This window comes from Pollachius pollachius (assembly GCF_949987615.1).
Source record: "Pollachius pollachius genome assembly, chromosome: 6".
NCBI classification, from domain to species: domain Eukaryota; kingdom Metazoa; phylum Chordata; class Actinopteri; order Gadiformes; family Gadidae; genus Pollachius; species Pollachius pollachius.
The window spans coordinates 26,861,634-26,883,078 of NC_136939.1; the positions used below are offsets into that span (position 1 = coordinate 26,861,634).

A 21,445-nucleotide genomic window follows, 5' to 3' on the forward strand; every position below is an offset into this window, starting at 1 on the left:
AGACACCAGTACTCACCAGGACCATGTGACCAGTAGAGACCAGTAGAGACCATGTGACCAGTAGAGACCATGTGACCAGTAGAGACCGTGTGACCAGTAGAGACCGTGTGACCAGTAGAGACCAGTAGAGACCATGTGACCAGTAGAGACCATGTGACCAGTAGAGACCGTGTGACCAGTAGAGACCAGTACTCACCAGGACCATGTGACCAGTAGAGACAGTAGAGACCGTGTGACCAGTAGAGACCAGTACTCACCAGGACCATGTGACCAGTAGAGACCATGTAACCAGTAGAGACCAGTAGACCAGTACTAACCAGTACCATGTGGCCAGTAGAGACCAGTAGAGACCGTGTGACCAGTAGAGACCGTGTGACCAGTAGAGACCAGTACTCACCAGGACCATGTGACCAGTAGAGACAGTAGAGACCGTGTGACCAGTAGAGACCAGTACTCACCAGGACCATGTGACCAGTAGAGACCATGTAACCAGTAGAGACCAGTAGACCAGTACTAACCAGTACCATGTAACCAGTAGAGACCAGTAGACCAGTACCCACCAGTACCATGTGGCCAGTAGAGACAAGTAGAGACCATGTAACCAGTAGAGACCGGCAGACCAGTACCCACCAGTACCATGTGACCAGTAGAGACAAGTAGAGACCATGTAACCAGTAGAGACCAGTAGACCAGTACTCACCAGGACCATGTGACCAGTAGAGACAGTAGAGACCGTGTGACCAGTAGAGACCAGTACTCACCAGGACCATGTGACCAGTAGAGACGATGTAACCAGTAGAGACCAGTAGACCAGTACTAACCAGTACCATGTAACCAGTAGAGACCAGTAGACCAGTACCCACCAGTACCATGTGGCCAGTAGAGACAAGTAGAGACCATGTAACCAGTAGAGACCGGCAGACCAGTACCCACCAGTACCATGTGACCAGTAGAGACAAGTAGAGACCATGTAACCAGTAGAGACCAGTAGACCAGTACTCATCAGGACCATGTGACCAGTAGAGACAGTAGAGACCGTGTGACCAGTAGAGACCAGTACTCACCAGGACCATGTGACCAGTAGAGACGATGTAACCAGTAGAGACCAGTACTAACCAGTACCATGTAACCAGTAGAGACCAGTAGACCAGTACCCACCAGTACCATGTGGCCAGTAGAGACAAGTAGAGACCATGTAACCAGTAGAGACCGGCAGACCAGTACCCACCAGTACCATGTGACCAGTAGAGACAAGTAGAGACCATGTAACCAGTAGAGACCAGTAGACCAGTACCCACCAGTACCATGTGACCAGTAGAGATGTCCATGTTGGCCTGTGCCGGCTCCTCGCACCAGGAGGGGGTGGAGCTGTGGGAGCCCGGACTGGGAGCCGCCCCCTCGCTGAACTGGGACGACACGCTGCTGACCCGCGACCCGTCGGCCCCTCCCCCGACCCCTGCCGTGGCCCCTCCCCCGACCCCGGGGCCCGCCGCCGCCCCCAGAGCCGCCGCCTCCAGACGGCCGAAGGCCCCCCTAGAGGCCATGTGCTGCCGGCACAGGTCCTGGGGAGGGAGAGACCATTAGACGCTCCTCAGTGGGCTAGGTAATCCTACAGTCCTGGGGAGAGAGACCAGACCATACCGTCAGGTCCACCTTTGGTTCAGCCTTTGACTTGAAGGAGAACATCAGGAGTCTGAACCTGGACCCTACCTTCTTTTAAGACCTTTTAAGGGAAGAATGCGGACCACTTCTGAGATGGCGGTGTAAGGTCTGGCCCTGGCCCTACCTGTTACTCCTGGTGGGTGAAGGACCCCCCTCCGGTCCCAGCCCCGGGTCTAACTCCTACCTAGTTCTACACTGGTCAGTAGGGGGTCTAGGGGGTCCTACCTGGTACTCCTGGTCTACACCGGTCAGTAGGGGGTCTAGGGGGTCCTACCTGGTACTCCTGGTCTACACCGGTCAGTAGGGGGTCTAGGGGGTCCTACCTGGTACTCCTGGTCTACACCGGTCAGTAGGGGGTCTAGGGGGTCCTACCTGGTACTCCTGGTCTACACCGGTCAGTAGGGGGTCTAGGGGGTCCTACCTGGTACTCCTGGTCTACACCGGTCAGTAGGGGGTCTAGGGGGTCCTACCTGGTACTCCTGGTCTACACCGGTCAGTAGGGCGTCTAGGGGGTCCTACCTGGTACTCCTGGTCTACACCGGTCAGTAGGGGGTCTAGGGGGTCCTACCTGGTACTCCTGGTCTACACCGGTCAGTAGGGGGTCTAGGGGGTCCTACCTGGTACTCCTGGTCTACACCGGTCAGTAGGGGGTCTAGGGGGTCCTACCTGGTACTCCTGGTCTACACCGGTCAGTAGGGGGTCTAGGGGGTCCTACCTGGTACTCCTGGTCTACAACGGTCAGTAGGGGGTCTAGGGGGTCCTACCTGGTACTCCTGGTCTACACCGGTCAGTAGGGCGTCTAGGGGGTCCTACCTGGTACTCCTGGTCTACACCGGTCAGTAGGGGGTCTAGGGGGTCCTACCTGGTACTCCTGGTCTACACCGGTCAGTATGGGGTCTAGGGGGTCCTACCTGGTACTCCTGGTCTACACCGGTCAGTAGGGGGTCTAGGGGGTCCTACCTGGTACTCCTGGTCTACACCGGTCAGTAGGGGGTCTAGGGGGTCCTACCTGGTACTCCTGGTCTACACCGGTCAGTAGGGGGTCTAGGGGGTCCTACCTGGTACTCCTGGTCTACACCGGTCAGTAGGGGGTCTAGGGGGTCCTACCTGGTACTCCTGGTCTACACCGGTCAGTAGGGCGTCTAGGGGGTCCTACCTGGTACTCCTGGTCTACACCGGTCAGTAGGGGGTCTAGGGGGTCCTACCTGGTACTCCTGGTCTACACCGGTCAGTAGGGGGTCTAGGGGGTCCTATCTGGTACTCCTGGTCTACACCGGTCAGTAGGGCGTCTAGGGGGTCCTACCTGGTACTCCTGGTGGGTGAAGGACCCCCCCTCCGGTCCGAGCCCCAGCTTCCTGGCGGCGAGCCTGTGGGCGTGGCGTCTCAGACAGGTGATCGTCATGGCAGCCGCTAGGAACGCCCCGACGCAGCCGGTGACCACCAGCATCCCAAACCCCCAGCGGGACACTCGGGGCGGGACCCGCCGGGCCTGGGGGGGAGCCGGACCCTCCTGCTTCTGGGGGGAAAGGGGGAACATCTGGGATCTGGTCTGGTCATGGAGACCAGGGAACATCTGGGCTCTGGTCTGATCATGGAGACCAGGGAACATCTGGGCTCTGGTCATGGAGACCAGAGCCCAGAGGTATCATGGAGATGCTCTTTGTGTACTGGTGTTGACTGAAGACCAGTGGTCATCTACTGGTGTTAACTGAAGACCAGTGGTCATCTACTGGTGTTAACTGGAGATCAGTGGTCATCTACTGGTGTTAACTGGAGATCAGTGGTCATCTACTGGTGTTAACTGGAGATCAGTGGTCATCTACTGGTGTTAACTGGAGATCAGTGGTCATCTACTGGTGTTAACTGGAGATCAGTGGTCACCTACTGGTGTTAACTGAAGACCAGTGGTCATCTACTGGTGCTAACTGGAGATCAGTGGTCATCTACTGGTGTTAACTGGAGACCAGGGGTCTTCATCTACTGGTCTTAACTGAAGACCAGTGGTCATCTACTGGTGTTAACTGGAGACCAGTGGTATCTACTGGTGTTAACTGGAGACCAGTGGTCTGCTCATGGAGAGGCTCTTCATGTACTGGTATCTACTGGTGTTAACTGGAGACCAGTGGTCTGCTCATGGAGAGGCTGTTCATGTACTGGTATCTACTGGTGTTAACTGGAGACCAGTGGTCTGCTCATGGAGAGGCTGTTCATGTACTGGTATCTACTGGTGTTAACTGGAGACCAGTGGTCTGCTCATGGAGAGGCTCTTCATGTACTGGTATCTACTGGTGTTAACTGGAGACCAGTGGTCTGCTCATGGAGAGGCTGTTCATATACTGGTATCTACTGGTGTTAACTGGAGACCAGTGGTCTGATCATGGGGATGCTATTCTCTACTGGTATCTACTGGTGTTAACTGGAGACCAGTGGTCTGCTCATGGAGAGGCTGTTCATGTACTGGTATCTACTGGTGTTAACTGGAGACCAGTGGTCTGATCATGGGGATGCTATTCTCTACTGGTATCTACTGGTGTTAACTGGAGACCAGTGGTCTGCTCATGGAGAGGCTCTTCATGTACTGGTATCTACTGGTGTTAACTGGAGACCAGTGGTCTGCTCATGGAGAGGCTGTTCATGTACTGGTATCTACTGGTGTTAACTGGAGACCAGTGGTCTGCTCATGGAGAGGCTGTTCATGTACTGGTATCTACTGGTGTTAACTGGAGACCAGTGGTCTGCTCATGGAGAGGCAGTTCATGTACTGGTATCTACTGGTGTTAACTGGAGACCAGTGGTCTGATCATGGGGATGCTATTCTCTACTGGTATCTACTGGTGTTAACTGGAGACCAGTGGTCTGCTCATGGAGAGGCTGTTCATGTACTGGTATCTACTGGTGTTAACTGGAGACCAGTGGTCTGATCATGGGGATGCTATTCTCTACTGGTATCTACTGGTGTTAACTGGAGACCAGTGGTCTGCTCATGGAGAGGCTCTTCATGTACTGGTATCTACTGGTGTTAACTGGAGACCAGTGGTCTGCTCATGGAGAGGCTCTTCATGTACTGGTATCTACTGGTGTTAACTGGAGAGCACCCACCTCTCCGACGCCAGCCTGTAGGATCTCCAGCCCGGTGCCCGACTCCAGGAAGCTCTTCTCAGCGACTGTGGAGCACACATGTACACATCCTTTACACCCAAGGAGAGAGAGGACTGGGGTACTGCTCCCCCAGGAGAGAGAGAGGACTGGGGTACTGCTCCCCCAGGACAGAGAGAGGACTGGGGTACTGCTCCCCCAGGAGAGAGAGAGGACTGGGGTACTGCTCCCCCAGGAGAGAGAGAGGACTGGGGTCCGCACGGTCCCTTTAAGACCTACCTGCTTTCCCGGAGACGTCTGCAGCGCTGAGGTTCTGGGCGTTGGGCCGGACTTTGAAGGTCATCCCTGGTCCGACCACACTGGAGAGAACAGGAGGAACCACAGGGGATGAGACTAAAACCTTCTCCTGGAGGAACAGATCTAGAACCACATCTAGAACCTTCTGCTAGAGGAACAGATCTAGAACCACATCTAGAACCTTCTGCTAGAGGAACAGATCTAGAACCACATCTAGAACCTTCTGCTAGAGGAACAGATCTAGAACCACATCTAGAACCTTCTCCTACAGGAACAGAGCAGATGAGTCTAGAATGTGCTGTATAAATATTGTTGTTTCGTTAATATTGTGACAGAAAGTCAGACAAGTGGAAGGGCCGGACACATGCAAAGCATTATGGATAATGCACGGTAACCATGAGGACGTTTTGACACAAAGACATGAAGCTTCAGCCAATCATTCACCTGGTGGTTTATGATTCTAACTCTTGATTGGCCGTTTCAGATTTCATGATGTGAAATCGGTGTTCGCTGCTGGCCAATGACGTGCTAGCGAACCTTAGGCTCCAGCAACATGATTGGCCGAACAAGGGACATGAATCTGAAGTCAAAGTTGATCTGAGACATGAATTGGAGTTCAGGGGACAGGGTGTACGGAGGTCAGAGGTCAGAGGTCAGGGGTCAGGACCTCCGTACCTGATGTTGACGAGGGCGCCGGGGGAGAGGTCAATCCTCTCCGCTAGACGGCCCAGCAAGAGAACCCCGTCCTGAAGCCTGAGGCTGAGGGACACACACACCGTCATGGACACGCACACACACGCCAAACGCCACAAACTTGTGACACCAGACACACTATGCGGGAGCACATGGTACAAAGGTGTACAAGGACACACACTAGTCCCTAAGACTGCTCTGTCCCTCTGGTGAGGACAGACACACACTGCCCCCCCCTAGTGAGGACACACACTGTCCCCCTCTAGTGGGGACACACAGACACACACTAAGGTCTCAGTGTCTCTGAGGAGACAGAGCCGCCATTTTGTCTCAGTGGAGCGAGAGAGGGGAGGAGGAGAGAGAAGTGTAGAGGGGAGGAGGAGGAGAGAGGAGAAAGGAGAGGAGAGGGGAGGAGGAGAGGAGAGAGAAGAGGAGAGGGGAGAGGAGAGAGGGGAGGAGAGGGGGAGAGGAGAGGAGGAGAAGAGTGGAGGAGGAGCGGAGTGGAGGAGAGACGAGGGTGAGGAGAGGGGAGAGGAGAAAAGGAGACGGGAGGTAAGGAGTCTTGCCCTCCTCACCTCTGATTGGTCACGATGTAGCCGTACGTCTCTGCGGTTTTGGCCTTCTTGTCTCCCTCTCTCTCCTGATTGGCGGAGCCACCGGGGGGCGTGTCCTCCTGGGTCTCAGAATGGGCGGGCTGCGAGTGGGCGAAGCCGGGCACTAAGTCTTCGTTGGCGGTCTTCTCCTGGGGAGTGTGCGTCATGGAGCTCTCCCCCATCCGAAGGGAGGCAGAGGTAGCCTTCATAGTGGTTTTACAATACGTTTTAGTAAGGGATGCCCCGATACCACTTATTCACTTCTGATACCAATACCATAGCTTAGGCTAGCTGCCGATACTGATATCTATCCAATACTAATAATAATAATAAAAAAATATATGGAACCATTTTGCTCATGATTGCAAATAAACCACCTTAAAACATCTCACTTAAGAAAAGATGAATGGCTTAAATCAAGTAAAAAGATTTGACCAGAGTTCAAAAGTTTAAATGGAGTAAACAATGTAAACATGCAGACATTTAAAAAAAAAATGAAATGGTTGGAAACTTAAAGTGAAGAGTTAAACAAATAGCCAAATGGTTAAAGTTTGAATACATTTGAGATAATATATAGAATAGCTGAGCTGTTACAGCTGATATTTTGAAGTGTGTGCCCTTGTGCGTACGCAATGCATGCGTGTGTGTCATCACTTGTAGTAACAAGGAAGTGTTATTGACGTTATTCTTTCACATCTAGTTCATTGAGATAAGCTAACAAAACGATAAGGCTTGTACGGTTGGACTCCTTGGAGTCTCTTTCAATATCATGACATGAAAAGGATTGTTTACGTAAGCATTTAGCTTCTACCGGGAGTACATCGGATATGTAAGAAGCAGCTAGCCTCTAGCCATATAAACGGGGTTCCCCACACACAAACGCCGATTTTTAACAATCATATTTCCAATTGATTAATCATTTTTAATCGATTGGACGTCCGCAACATCCAAAACGGTTAGCTTTTATGGTCGCCAAGCTTGTGGCTACAGCTGTAGCCGAGGTTGGTGCGTGTGACGTGACGGCCTCTCCTCAGCAACAGCCCGGCCCAGGCGGTTGCACTGTTTTCTTCTTTAAGGTTGAGATGAAGCCACACTGCTGACATGGTTTTTCAACAGGTAGCTCTCATGCGCCTACTTGACGACTAACTGTTGTTATCACGTGACACGCTGCGCGGATCGGATCATATTTCTTTCTCACCTCTGATATCCGATCCAGGATAATGGGCCAATATTGGACCGATACCAATGCCGTGGATCGGATCGGGACATCCCTAGTTTTAGTTTTAAAATAGATTTTCGTTTTTCAAACAGGTTTTAGTTTCTCTCTTTGGTAATGAATCCTCACCATCTTTTTAGGGGGCGTGGCGTTCAGAGCAGGACCTGAAGGGAAAAGACAGACATTGAGGGCGTTTATCAGACGCTTTTTTTCCCAGAGAGACTCACAATAAGTCTGTTTGTCAGAAGAAAGAGAAACAACAATAAATCTCTGTGGGTACATTGAGGATGTTCATAGAACCAAGTGCTAACAATCACTAGGGGTAAGGGCGGGTGTTCAGGGTTAGGGGGGGTCAAGGGGGCACCTTTAGGGAGATGCTGAGAGGAGGAGGAGGAGGAGGAGGAGAAAGAGGGGTCTGTCTCCTGGCTCTGGAAGTCCTTCATGCTGCCCCCGTAGTGGTCCATGAGGAGAGCCAGGTTCTTCATGGAGCGGTCTGAGGAGAGAGGCGAGAAGAGGAGAGAGAGGAGAGCAGAGGAGAGAGAGGAGAGGAGAGAGGAGAGAGGAGAGAGGAGGAGAGAGGAGAGGAGAAAGGAGGAGTATAGGAGGGGAGAGAGAGGGGGAGGAGATGGGAGAGAGAGAGTAGTGGAGGAGAGGAGAGGAGAGAGAGGAGAGGAGAGAGGAGAGAGGAGAGGAGGAGAGAGGAGAGGAGAAAGGAGGAGTATAGGAGGGGAGAGAGAGGGGGGAGGAGATGGGAGAGAGAGTAGTGGAGGAGAGGAGAGAGAGAGGAGAGAGAGAGGAGAGGAGAAAGGAGAGAGAGTAGAGGAGAGAGGAGGAGTATAGGAGGGGAGAGGAGAGGGGGGAGGAGATGGGAGAGAGAGAGTAGTGGAGGAGAGGAGAAGAGAGGAGAGAGGAGAGAGGAGAGGAGAAAGGAGGAGTATAGGAGGGGAGAGAGAGGGGGGAGGAGATGGGAGAGAGAGTAGTGGAGGAGAGGAGAGGAGAGGAGAGAGAGAGGAGAGGAGAGACAGAGGAGAGAGACGGGAGACGAGAAAGGAATCGAGGAGGAGTATAGGAGGGGAGAGGAGAGGAGAGAGGAACCTAGTTAAATATGCAAGGGCATTGCCACCCTGGTCCGGTAGGGGGGGTACTCCACTCGCCTAGAGACGAGCTCTGACTGACACGCCATCCATGAGCTCAGAAACATGAACACATGAACAACATTCACCCAACGAGCGTTTCACTGTGGTGAAACCAAACGATGCGCTGAATCAAAGCGCTGTAGAAACTGACAGCATCATGGACAGCAGCAGGAATGGGGGGCTTTAAATAACTCTTTGAGCAGTACAAGTGTTTTGTAAAAGCTTTCAACCCTTTCCCACAAATTAATAACATTCTGAAAAATATAAGGATGTAAAATCTGCTCACAGGTTTAGGTATATATATACATATACTATATGTTTATAATGTCCCTCTGGTCTGCTCAGCCTTTCTGATCTGATGTGTCTGTTTGCATCGTCTGTAAGTATGATTGATAGATATCCTCTCTCTCCTTCCCTCCCTCCCCCTCACCCCCTCCCTCTCTCTTGTGTGTGTGTGTGTGTGTGTGTGTGTGTGTGTGTGTGTGTGTGTGTGTGTGTGTGTGTGTGTGTGTGTGTGTGTGTGTGTGTGTGTGTGTGTGTGTGTGTGTGTCTCTCTCTCTCTCTTCCCCCTCACCATCCATCATCCCCGCCATGGAGTCGTAGTCCTTCCTCGGGGCCCCGCCCCCCTGCTGGGCCCCGCCCCCCTGCTGCTCCTCTGCCTGCTTCTGATTGGGGCGTCTGGCTGCTGCATGCTGGGTAACGTAGTCCTGGCCGTAGTCCAGCGGGAAGCCCAGCTCCTGCAGGAGGGAGGAGCCAGGGGGGAGGGAGGAGGAGGAGGAGGAGGAGGAGAGGAAGAGGGAGAGGAGGTCTTGGAGGACTTGGCGGTCCTGGTCGACGCCCCCAGGAGAGGAGGAGGAAGAAGAGGAGGAGGACGGGAGGAAGACTCTGCTGCTGTCATCCAGGGAGTTGAGAGAACGCTCCTCCTCAGCGGGGAGACGGTACTGAGGACACACACACACACACACACGCACACACACACGCACACAGAGACACACACACACTCAGACACAGACAAGCACACACACACGTACACACACACACACACACACACACAGAGACACACACACACACACACAGAAGTATTAAGGATCATCAGAGTCTCATTAAGAGGACTAGAGCAGCTAGTGGACCTAATGAATGACTAAGGAGGTGTGCCTCCATGTTGAAGCCACGCCCCTCTGAGGTGATAGGCTCCGCCCCCACCTGTCTGTAGGCGTAGGGCTCCAGCGGGGGGGTCTGGAGGGGGAGGGGGGTCTGAGGGGGGTCCAGCCCCATGTGGTCCAGGTACTGCCTCACCAGGGGGTCCACCTCACGCCCCTTAGACCTGGGAAACACACACACACACACACACACCCTCTCTGATGTCAGGTCAGATGATGGAGAACCCTCTCTGATGTCAGGTCAGATGATGGAGAACCCTCTCTGATGTCAGGTCAGATGATGGAGAACCCTCTCTGATGTCAGGTCAGATGATGGAGAACCCTCTCTGATGTCAGGTTAGATGATGGAGAACCCTCTCTGATGTCAGGTCAGATGATGGAGAACACTCTCTGATGTCAGGTTAGATGATGGAGAACCCTCTCTGATGTCAGGTCAGATGATGGAGAACCCTCTCTGATGTCAGGTCAGATGATGGAGAACACTCTGGACTCACGGTGGAACAGGCTTCTCCTGGCTCTGAGATGAAGGTCTGATCTGAGGAACCTTCTCCAGCTCCTCTCTGATGATCTGCTGGGTGAGGGAGTCCTGCCAGGTGAGACCTGAACACCACCGACACCGAGACAAAGACCCATAAGGCACTCTGCCTTCTGCTTCACCACCCACATAAAGACACAAAGACCCATAAGGCACTCTGCCTTCTGCTTCACCACCCACATAAAGACACAAAGACCCATAAGGCACTCTGCCTTCTGATCCACCACCCACATAAAGACGAAAAGACCCATAATGCACTCTGCCTTCTCCATCTTCATACAAGTGCCTGTATCTCTATCTCCATGTTTTTCAGTCGTTCCCAGTGCCTGGTCTGTTGTGTTACTGGTTCCCAGTGTCTGCTCTGTTGTGGCACAGGTTCCCAGTAAACTGGTCTGTTCTGGTATTGGTTCCCAGTATACTGGTCTGTTCTGGGACTGGTTCGCAGTATACTGGTCTGTTTTGGTACTGGTTCCCAGTATACTGCTCTGTTCTGGTACTGGTTCCCAGTGCCTGTTCTGTTGTGTTACTGGTTCCCAGTGCCTGGTCTGTTGTGTTACTGGTTCCCAGTGCCAGGTCTGTTGTGGTACTGGTTCCCAGTATACTGGTCTGTTCTGGTACTGGTTACTAGTATACTGCTCTGTTATGTTACTGGTTCCCAGTGCCAGGTCTGTTGTGTCACTGGTTCCCAGTATGCTGGTTCCCAGTGGGTTCTGTACCTTGGACCAGAAGCTCTTTGAGAACCCCCTGCAGTCGTCTGAGGACCGGGACGGAGACCTGGTACCGGACCCCCTCCTGGGGGGGTCTGCTGCACTGACCGAACAGACCGTCTGTAACACACACACAAATATTAACACACACACACACAACCACACAGACCGTCTGGGGAGAGAGACACACATTAACACACAAACACTTATTACCACACGCACACAAACACACACAGACCGTCTGGGGACAGAGACACACATTAACACACAAACACATATTACCACACGCACACAAACACACACACACACAAACACACATGACACACACAAACACAGACCGTCTGGAGAGAGACACACATTAACACACACACACATATTAACACAAACACACACACACACAGACCGTCTGGGGTGAGAGAGACATATTAACACAAACACAAACACATTGTATCACAGAAACACACACACATAGTAACACACATACACACACACAAACAAACACAGACACATAGTGTGTGTTGATGATGGCTGAGGGGTATTCCACAAAGCCAGTTTTATCACATAACCGGGTAATTTAACCCAGGGTTTGCGGTAACCCTAGGTTTTCCGTTCCAAAATGAACACGTTATGTTAGTTACTATAGAAACATATGCTCTGAATCAAATCTGGTCGGAGCAGGTTTTGCGCAGGTTAAGTTTGGAACATAACCCGGTTTTGGGAATTTAAACCTGCGTTCACCGCAGATTTCATGTGTTCACAATGGCATGCCCTTTTGATGAAAGGCCTGTTGATATCGGAGCGCAAATTATTCGTGCAATTCACCGGGAGCGATTAATAAGACCACGGCTTTACATCTTGGCATATCCGGATGACTTTTTGCTGGAGAGATATAGATTCTCGCGCAAATCTTTAATATATTTAAATAGCCTTCTCCAGCCTTACATATCCAACACTACCAATCCAGGACCTGGCCTGAGTTCACTCCAGACAATTTGCGTAGCGCTCCGTTTTTTGCAAATGGTCGTTTTATCTATAATGTTGGAGATGCTGAGCACATCTCAGTCCTTTCAGATGACCCATCCACGTCCGGACCAAGATTTCCATCGGCCTCCTATCGTACAAAGAGCAATATTGGCTGAGTACTATGCCGAGAGGCGCTTACAGAAAGTATAAAATAGTCCTAACGGACTTACATCCACTGGAGAATGTTCGATCGTAGCTGGCGGCTCCATTACAAGCACTAATCCATCTTGATCTGTGAAGTTGATGAATAGTCACTTTTAGGTTTACCAAAAAAAACATTTGGAACATTTGCGCTGTGGCACGCACACGGTTTGCATGTGTTACTTCGAAGACAAACAAAATCAAAAATATAAGAAAAACAGAAAAACAGAAAAATTCAACCAGTGGGGTACCCTCACATGGCCGCTGACTCTCTGAGGAGGTACCGCCAGGTACCCCCTCCATGCCAGGGCGCCCTGAATTTATGTCTATTGCCAGCTCCTCCACCACGGTCAAGACAATTTGAGGGCCAGATCCAGTTTGCAGACGGTCGGCCTTTTCACGATTGGCTTAAAAAAAAGGGCTTATTTAATAAAGGATTGACAAATATGGTATGACAATTTAAATGCTGGACTGACAAAATATACCAATACGATGGTGGGAAAAGCTTACCAGTTTGTATGTTTTTATACTTCATTTTTACTTGATCCGCTGACCGCTTGGGAGCCATCGGAGAACATATTTTTTAGAAGAAAAGGGTTATGTGGTAGGAACATTAAGAATGCTTAACTGGGATATTAATAGATTCATGGCTCAAATATTAAGGATCATGCTTTTGACGTGTAACTAACGCATTTACGCGGTCAACAATCCGCTTCCCTTTTCTTGTGATAATGTCCTTCTCCTCGTCATAGCTCTCCAGGAGAACCTGGAGATCCATTTAATTGAAATAAGCGGCCCGTTTCGCCATTTCGATCAGGGTTTCCATGATCCATACATCACGTCTTTATAGGTTTGGCGTGGACGCGCACAACCCTGTGTTAACCAACCCCGTGTTGATTGAACTAATGCATTACCCGTGCTGTGGAACCGACAGCTCTGGTTTAGTTGGCACAGGGTCAATCAACCTAGAGTTCAGCGTTAACTGTGTTTGTTAAACCTCCGTTCGTGGAATACCCTTCTGGGCTCAGCAGCCTCTTAAGAGTCTGATTGGACTCTTGGGCCGGTGAGGCTGCACACCTGTTGCTCGTTGGGTAATCAATATGCAACAGGTCCCAGAATCAGTCTAGACCATTAGTCTAGAACGTCAGAAAAACAAGGTCTTAAGTTAAGTCTTAAGTTGATTTGAAAGGTTCCTAATTCTAATTTGTATTGCATCACGTGTATGTTTTAAGTGTATCCAAACGTTGTCCAGTCTCTCCAGCAATGTGGGAGTCATTATGGGATGTACCGTAATCAGACTGAACCATCTCTCCGTCTCCACGGTGACAAGCCTCTGTCTGAGTTCCTGGATGTATTACATTAACCCATTTGTACCGGCTGCTGCGCGGCGCAACATTGTATCTAGTAGATACAATGTTGGGCCGTGCAGCAGCCAGCACAAATGGGTTAATTAGGGTAAAGGATACAAGTCTATTATAGTATTTAAGGTAATAGTAGCTTGTCTGTCAAAGTGAACAGAAGCACATGGTTGTCATGGTGAAGTTCATTAGTTAATCAGCCTTGTTAGAGACAGCTGTGAGGAATGCTGAGAGGCTAATTGATTCTTTCAGAGTTTAGACCTTGCAGAACTCAGAAAAGGTATTGCTGGGACACACATTTAAACATTATAGCATCATAGTGTGATTCGCTATCAGTCGATGAGGATGGACTGATTCATCTGGGCCCCGTTTCCCGAAAGCATCGTTAGCCTAAGTGGTTTGTGAAGTGCATCGTACGAGCATCGTACAGTTTTTACACCGTTTCCCGAAAGCATCGTTGGTAAAGAACATTGTGAAATCACTCGTAGCTAAGAGCACCGTTAGCCTACTATAGCCTCAGTGGTGTCACCAGCGGTCATTCCGTATATTGGATGCGTTTTATTAAAAGACATCCAATACCATGGAATGTCCAGCTGGCGCAATTTCGCAATACCCCCAAAACAGTGGTTACCGCCGATATATTACTCATAGACTACTGATTTCAACCGCAAAGACCGAGACATGTTAGAAGGCAACAACAACATAATTTATTGCAGCAATTTAAAATACCAAAAATACATTCGCAGCCGAAATGTACGATCAAACGCCACGTCACAAGGCAACCTTCTCACAAGGCATATAATAAAATCAAATGATTCCATTGCTCTTGTGTGGGAGGTCGCTTTCGAGCTGCACTTGCTGTCTCCCTCTGATTTTAATTCAACCATCGTGGTTAAAATGTCCTCATTTTGATCAATAACAGAAGACATGCTGTACACGAATCATGCTGAGACCAGTGGGTGTCGGAGAATTTCTTCAGGCGTTTTATGTTGCGATTGTTTGCCATAAAGCACTGTAGGCGCTTCGGTGAGGCTGTGATGAAGTTCATTATTTATTGGACCGTGTCTAGACAGTTACAAACATCCCTGACCTTAGTGGAGGGCACAATCGCCAAGTTGAGAACGTGGTTTCTGCAGTGAACGTAGATTGCTGCAGGAAACTGTGCTGTGATGCGTGGATTAACGCCGCACGCTTTCCCGCTTACATTACCAGCACCATCATAAGTCGTTTTAACACTGCAAATATGCCGTCGAATGCACGCCTTTTTCGTGGCACGGTCCGCGCATTTACACTGCCCAAGGTAAATTGCCTGCTTGAGCTAGCACCCCAATTTACCCTCCCGGGCCCTACACACATTGGATAGAGGTGTTGCTTCGCTGTCTCTACAGAGACAACGCAGCGATATCATCATGAGCAGTTCTAACTGGAGAGAAAGTGAAATCCGCAAGCTGTTGATCATGTGAGATGGTTATGCAGTCGCATTAAACAGAGACCCTGAAAGATGGTAGGAACTACGAGAGAGACGCAGAGGAACTTTCCTTACGAGGCTTTTGTCGGGATAAAAAACAAGTGGTCGGCAAAATAAAGAATTTGTTGGCGTTTTAGCACTTGTAAATAGTTAATCGCGTTTGTAGCCTACACTCAGAAGTGAACTCATTCTTGCCTGCAGGTGTCTTCATTCATAATAAAATAAAAAAATTCAGGAGTATGCAAATTATTCTTAAGAGGTCTAGACTCCATGAGCCCCGCCTTCTCCATTGAACCAAAAAAGCCTGCGCCGTGACGAACGGGGGATTTGACCCCCTCGGTTTTACACAGGTAACTTGAGATAAGACATTGAAATCGACGGGTGTGCCAAGCTGCGACCGAACCGGCTTGGCAGTTAAAAAAAAAGACCTATACATCATCCTGCCCAACAATACAGGCAGGATCTAGACCAAGCTCTCCTAATCGGGTCAGCAATAGCCGTGTGTCAATGCCCAGCCTCTGCGTTTCAATGATAATGAATTAATGGAATGTTGCATTTTTAATGTTTACACCAAAGATTCTAGACTAGAGAGTGTGCACCAATCAATGAAACCTTAGATAAAGTCGGCTCTCTTTGCTGCGCAAAGCATGTTTCAGAAATCAGCACATTAAGATAAATGTCACACAAGCTATTTTTGATTTTTGTAATATGGAATAATTTCAGGGGGGAAAATGCCTTGAAAAAATGTACACACAGTGCGTTCAGGATTAGGACTGATGTAGCATATGTGGGCCTAGGCCTAATCAATTGTGTTTCAATATCTTTAGCATTCATATTATTGCAGTCTATACTTTTCGTAGGCTACTCTGCTGTTGGCCTTGATGGGGAGATATTTTAACGCCTTTTTAACCCCATTTTCCTGCGGCATTCCTGCGTCTCCCCCTCCTACGGAGCCCATTTCAGCACCGTGTCAGTGGTTACCATCCTGAGAACGTCGTTAGTGCAGTGCACACGCGTTCATGTTAAGAGGAGTTTCAGGAAACACTCCTGTTATGTGGTAGTGCTGGGTGCACTAGGTCTTGTGCTGCTTTTGTTTGTTTTTGCCTTCTGCACTCAATCATATCATCACCTCCTGGAGGCGGAGCACTGTGGCTGCAGGTTGCTGTTTGGATTGTTGGCGACGCCCCCACACATATAAAGCCAAGTGGAAGATGGCGGCCCACTCTCTCTCTCATCTGAGTAAAGATGCTGGCACACTTGTACCTTTTTGTCAACTTTGTTAAAGATATTATATTTATTGTTACCTTTCTGCACGCTCAGGTAAGTAAGTGTAGCTATATAGTTTCCACTGTTTTATTTTGTCCGCTGTCGGGCACGGAAGTTAGATAAGCTGAACCTCCAAGGCCATTACGTGAGGTTTTTCCTTTACATTTTTTCCTTTCTGTTATGTGGTAACCACCTAGGCCTTTTCTGCCGATGTTTTTTTTTTGGTTGCTGTTAATTGTTTCACTTGTGTGAAACCTTAAGATCACTGTCAACCATAAAGCATTGTTTTTCCCCCGAAAACCCTGTCATCAGGCTTTTATGTTGGGTTGTCCAAAGACTGCTGATTTTATGTATATTGGACCTCGTAACAGCTCCAAAGAAATTTACAATGGCTCGCAAGATCCATCGTGAGAATGATCGTACGAGCATGGAACCATCGTTATTGGAAAACGAGGCCCTGATTAGACCCTCAGTCAGAGAACACCCTAATACAAACACGCATATAGATACAAATACAAACACACATACACACTCACACACATATAAACACACAAACATAGATACAAATACCTATCCAAACACAGACACACACATATAATCACACATCCATACATAAACCCACACATAAACATACACACAAACAGGTACACACAAGTACAAAAACACACTAACAAATACATAAATAGTTGCACAAAAACACACGCCTACATAAAAACATGAGCAAACACAAACATGCACAATACACACACATGTTGACAATACACACACACTTAGTCGCTCGTGGGCTGATGTTAACACACACAGACACACACACACAGAGGAGTCACACACACACAAACAGGCATGTATGTATGACGCAAGTTCACACTCATGCACACACACGCGGTGCATTGGTGTGTGTAACAGAGAGTGGGTAGGCCTTGATGAGTCATCCCCTCTCTCTCTCTCTCTCTCTCTCTCTCACACGGGGGAGACACAGTTGTCAGGGTGCTGATGTCACTGTCGTCATAGAAACGGCCAAGGGTGAGCCGTGATTGGCCGGCTGTGGTTGACGGAGGAAGGCCTGTGTGTGTACATTGGACATTCATCTCTCTCTCTCTCTCTCTCTCTCTCTCTCTCCTGCAGATAGCAGGACTAGATCCGCGTCAGGACTCAGAGACAAACAGCTGAACTTCTACTGAACAAGACACAAAGGAAGACATGGACAGACACTCATTTACACAACGCAAATGTATATTGATGCGGGCACATATACACACACACACACACACACACACGGGGCGTGGTCTTTGTGACCCACCCATGGCCTGTCAGGGGGCATGGCTTGTCAGACAGACGGACGGACAGACAGACAGATAGACGAAAAGAATGACAGACAGAAAGACAGACATTTCAAACTGTTGATCAGCTGAGTGTCTCATGTATTTATATGATATATAGATTGTATATAATATGTGTTGTGTCTCATATATTTGATATTTATATGATATATAGATTATATATAATATGTGTTGTGTCTCATATATATGATACATATATGATATATAATGTGTGTTGTGTGTCTCATATATGATATATAGATGATATATAATATGTGTTGTGTGTCTCATATATGATATATAATATGTGTTGTGTGTTTCATATATATGATATAGAGATGATATATAGATGATATATAAGACGTGTTGTGTGTCTCATATATGATATATATATGATATATAATATGTGTTGTGTGTTTCATATATATGATATAGAGATGATATATAGATGATATATAAGATGTGTTGTGTGTCTCATATGATATATATATGATACATAATATGTGTTGTGTGTTTAATATACATGATATAGAGATGATATATAAATGATATATAAGATGTGTTGTGTGTCTCATATATGATATACAGTTGGGGAAAAAAAGTATTTAGTCAGCCACCAATTGTGCAAGTTCTCCCACTTAAAAAGACGAGAGAGGCCTGTAATTTTCATCATAGGTAAACCTCAGCTATGAGAGACAAAATTTAAAAAAAAATCCAGAAAATCACATTGTCTGATTTTTTAAGAATTTATTTGCAAATTATGGTGTAAAATAAGTATTTGGTCACCTACAAGCCAGCAAGATTTCTGGCTGTCACAGACCTGTAACGTCTTCTTTAAGAGGCTCCTCTGTCCTCCCCTCGTTACCTGTATTAATGGCACCTGTTTGAACTCCTTATCAGTATAAAAGACACCTGTCCACAACCTCAAACAGTCACACTCTAAACTCCACTATGGCCAAGACCAAAGAGCTGTCAAAGTACACCAGAAACACAATTGTAGACCTGCACCAGGCTGGGAAGTCCGAATCTGCAATAGGTAAGCAGCTTGGTGTGAAGAAATCAACTGTGGGAGCAATTATTAGGAAATGGAATACATACAAGACCACTGATAATCTCCCTCGATCTGGGGCTCCACGCAAGATCTCACCCTGTGGGGTCAAAATGATCACAAGAACGGTGAACAAAAATCCCAGAACCACACGGGGGGACCTAGTGAATGACCTCCAGAGAGCTGGGACCAAAGTAACAAAGGCTACCATCACTAACACACTACGCCGCCAGGGACTCAAATCCTGCAGTGCCAAAAGTGTCCCCCTGCTAAAGCCAGTGCATGTCCGGGCCCGTTTGAAGTTTGCTAGAGGGCATTTGGATGATCCAGAACAGGATTGGGAGAATGTCATATGGTCAGATGAAACCAAAATATAACTTTTTGGTAAAAACTCAACTCGTCGTGTTTGGAGGAGAAAGAATGCTGAGTTGCATCCAAAGAACACCATACCTACAGTGAAGCATGGGGGTGGAAACATCATGCTTTGGGGCTGTTTTTCTGCCAAGGGACCAGGACGTCTGATCCGTGTGACGGACAGAATGAATGGGGCCATGTATCGTGAGATTTTGAGTGAAAACCTCCTTCCATCAGCAAGGGCACTGAAGATGAAACGTGGCTGGGTCTTTCAGCATGACAATGACCCCAAACACACCGCCCGGGCAACGAAGGAGTGGCTTCGTAAGAAGCATTTCAAGGTCCTGGAGTGGCCTAGCCAGTCTCCAGATCTCAACCCCATAGAAAATCTTTGGAGGGAGTTGAAATTCCGTGTTGCCCAGCGAAGGCCCAAAAACATCACTGCTCTAGAGGAGATCTGCATGGAGGAATGGGCCAAAATACCAGCAGCAGTGTGTGAACAAACCTTGTAAAGACTCACAGGAAACGTTTGACCTCTGTCATTGCCAACAAAGGGCATGTAACAAAGTATTGAGATGACCTTTTGTTATTGACCAAATTCTTATTTTCCACCATAATTTGCAAATAAATTCTTTAAAAATGTGATTTTCTAGATTTTTTTTTTTTTCATTTTGTCTCTCATAGCTGAGGTATATCTATGATGAAAATTACAGGCCTCTCTCATCTTTTTAAGTGGGAGAACTTGCACAATTGGTGGCTGACTAAATACTTTATTGCCCTACTGTATATGTGATATATAATGTGTTGTGTGTTTCATATATATGATATAGAGATGATATATAGATGATATATAAGATGTGTTGTGTGTGTGTGTTACTAACCATCAGAGCAGAGCTGGTCCCGTGGGCACAGCCTCTTCTCAAACGCACAGCCTGAAATCACAGGACAGGGTCAATAACACTAACAGGGTTAGGGTCAGGGTACCGGAGAGAGGAGACAGGGTTAGTGTCAGAGTCCATCACACTCTACTAAAGGGGAGGAATCAGAGACCACCACACGCACGAGGACACATGAACAAGCTGAGCTCCAGGGGTCGTTTGAAACACATCTCCTTTGACATCGAGGAACGTGTTGCTGATTTACCGCCTTCTTCATCTGAGTCAACACACACACACACACACACACACACACACTCAAATACTGACCCTTCTCCCTCTGGTGATGAGACTTCACTCACACACACACACACACACAAATACACACACGAAGACACACGCACACACAGGGAGGAGAGGGATCAGTCTAACGCTGTGTGCGCACGTGTGTGTGTGTGTGTCTTTGTGTGTGTGTTAGTGTGTGTGTAGGAAGTCTCATCACCAGAGAGGAAGAAGCGTCAGTCTAACGCTGAGGGGAGAGTCCACCGCTGCAGAAAACACAACACACTGCTTTATAGCTCTATACTGGATGACTCACCCTACTGTGCGCACACGAAGACACACACACACACGTAAAGGCGCGCACACAAACTCACACGCAAACAAATAAACAAAAACACAAAAACACACTCCCTCCCTCAAACACACACACACACACACACACACAGAGCTAATCTTCTCTCACTTCCATCCCCAGGCTCCTCCACTGTCTCTGAGAGCTCCAGGCTCCGATCTCTGTGATAGCCCTGATGTAGCTCTGTTCTCTGACACCTGCAGACGCTTTAGACCCACAACCAGAGGACCAGCCAGCCATCAACCAGAGGACCAGTCAGCCCACAACCAGAGGACCAGTCAGACCACAACCAGAGGACCAGTCAGCCAACAACCAGAGGACCAGTCAGCCCACAGCCAGAGGACCAGTCAGACCAGAGGACCAGTCAGACCACAACCAGAGGACCAGTCAGACCAGAACCTGAGGACCAGTCAGCCAACAACCAGAGGCCCAGTCACACCACAACCAGAGGACCAGTCAGCCAATAATCAGATGACCAGTCAGCCAACAGAGGACCAGTCAAACCACAACCAGGGGACCAGTCAGCCAACAACCAGAGGACCAGTCAGACCACAACCAGAGGACCAGTCAGACAACAACCAGAGGACCAGTCAGACCACAACCAGAGGACCAGTCAGACAACAACCAGAGGACCAATCAAACCACAACCAGAGGACCAGTCAGACCACAACCAGAGGACCAGTCAGACCACAACCAGAAGACCAGTGAGCCAACAACCAGAGGACCAGTCAGCCAACAACCAGAAGACCAGTCAGACAACAACCAGAGGACCAGTCAGCCAACAACCAGAGGACCAGTCAGACAACAGAGGACCAGTCAAACCACAACCAGAGGACCAGTCAGACCACAACTAGAGGACCAGTC

General features: G+C 48.7%; 1 protein-coding gene across 1 annotated transcript in view; it reads right to left on the reverse strand.

Moving 5' to 3' along the window:
• The window catches only part of LOC307076967 (receptor-type tyrosine-protein phosphatase-like N), a gene marked incomplete at both ends in the record, with an annotated part of 32,698 nt that extends 12,506 nt beyond the window's left edge, over nt 1–20,192 (reverse strand). Inside the window, 14 exons of the mRNA XM_079738199.1 lie at nt 1,299–1,562; nt 2,966–3,178; nt 4,762–4,826; nt 5,038–5,117; nt 5,731–5,814; nt 6,324–6,544; nt 7,687–7,721; nt 7,922–8,050; nt 9,334–9,430; nt 9,897–10,017; nt 10,348–10,453; nt 11,105–11,215; nt 19,954–20,004; nt 20,135–20,192. Of these exons, the coding sequence (XP_079594325.1) occupies nt 1,299–1,562; nt 2,966–3,178; nt 4,762–4,826; nt 5,038–5,117; nt 5,731–5,814; nt 6,324–6,544; nt 7,687–7,721; nt 7,922–8,050; nt 9,334–9,430; nt 9,897–10,017; nt 10,348–10,453; nt 11,105–11,215; nt 19,954–20,004; nt 20,135–20,192 (1,635 nt within the window). The remainder of the gene's footprint in view (nt 1–1,298; nt 1,563–2,965; nt 3,179–4,761; nt 4,827–5,037; nt 5,118–5,730; nt 5,815–6,323; nt 6,545–7,686; nt 7,722–7,921; nt 8,051–9,333; nt 9,431–9,896; nt 10,018–10,347; nt 10,454–11,104; nt 11,216–19,953; nt 20,005–20,134) is intronic.
• Nucleotides 20,193–21,445: the final 1,253 nt, after the last annotated feature.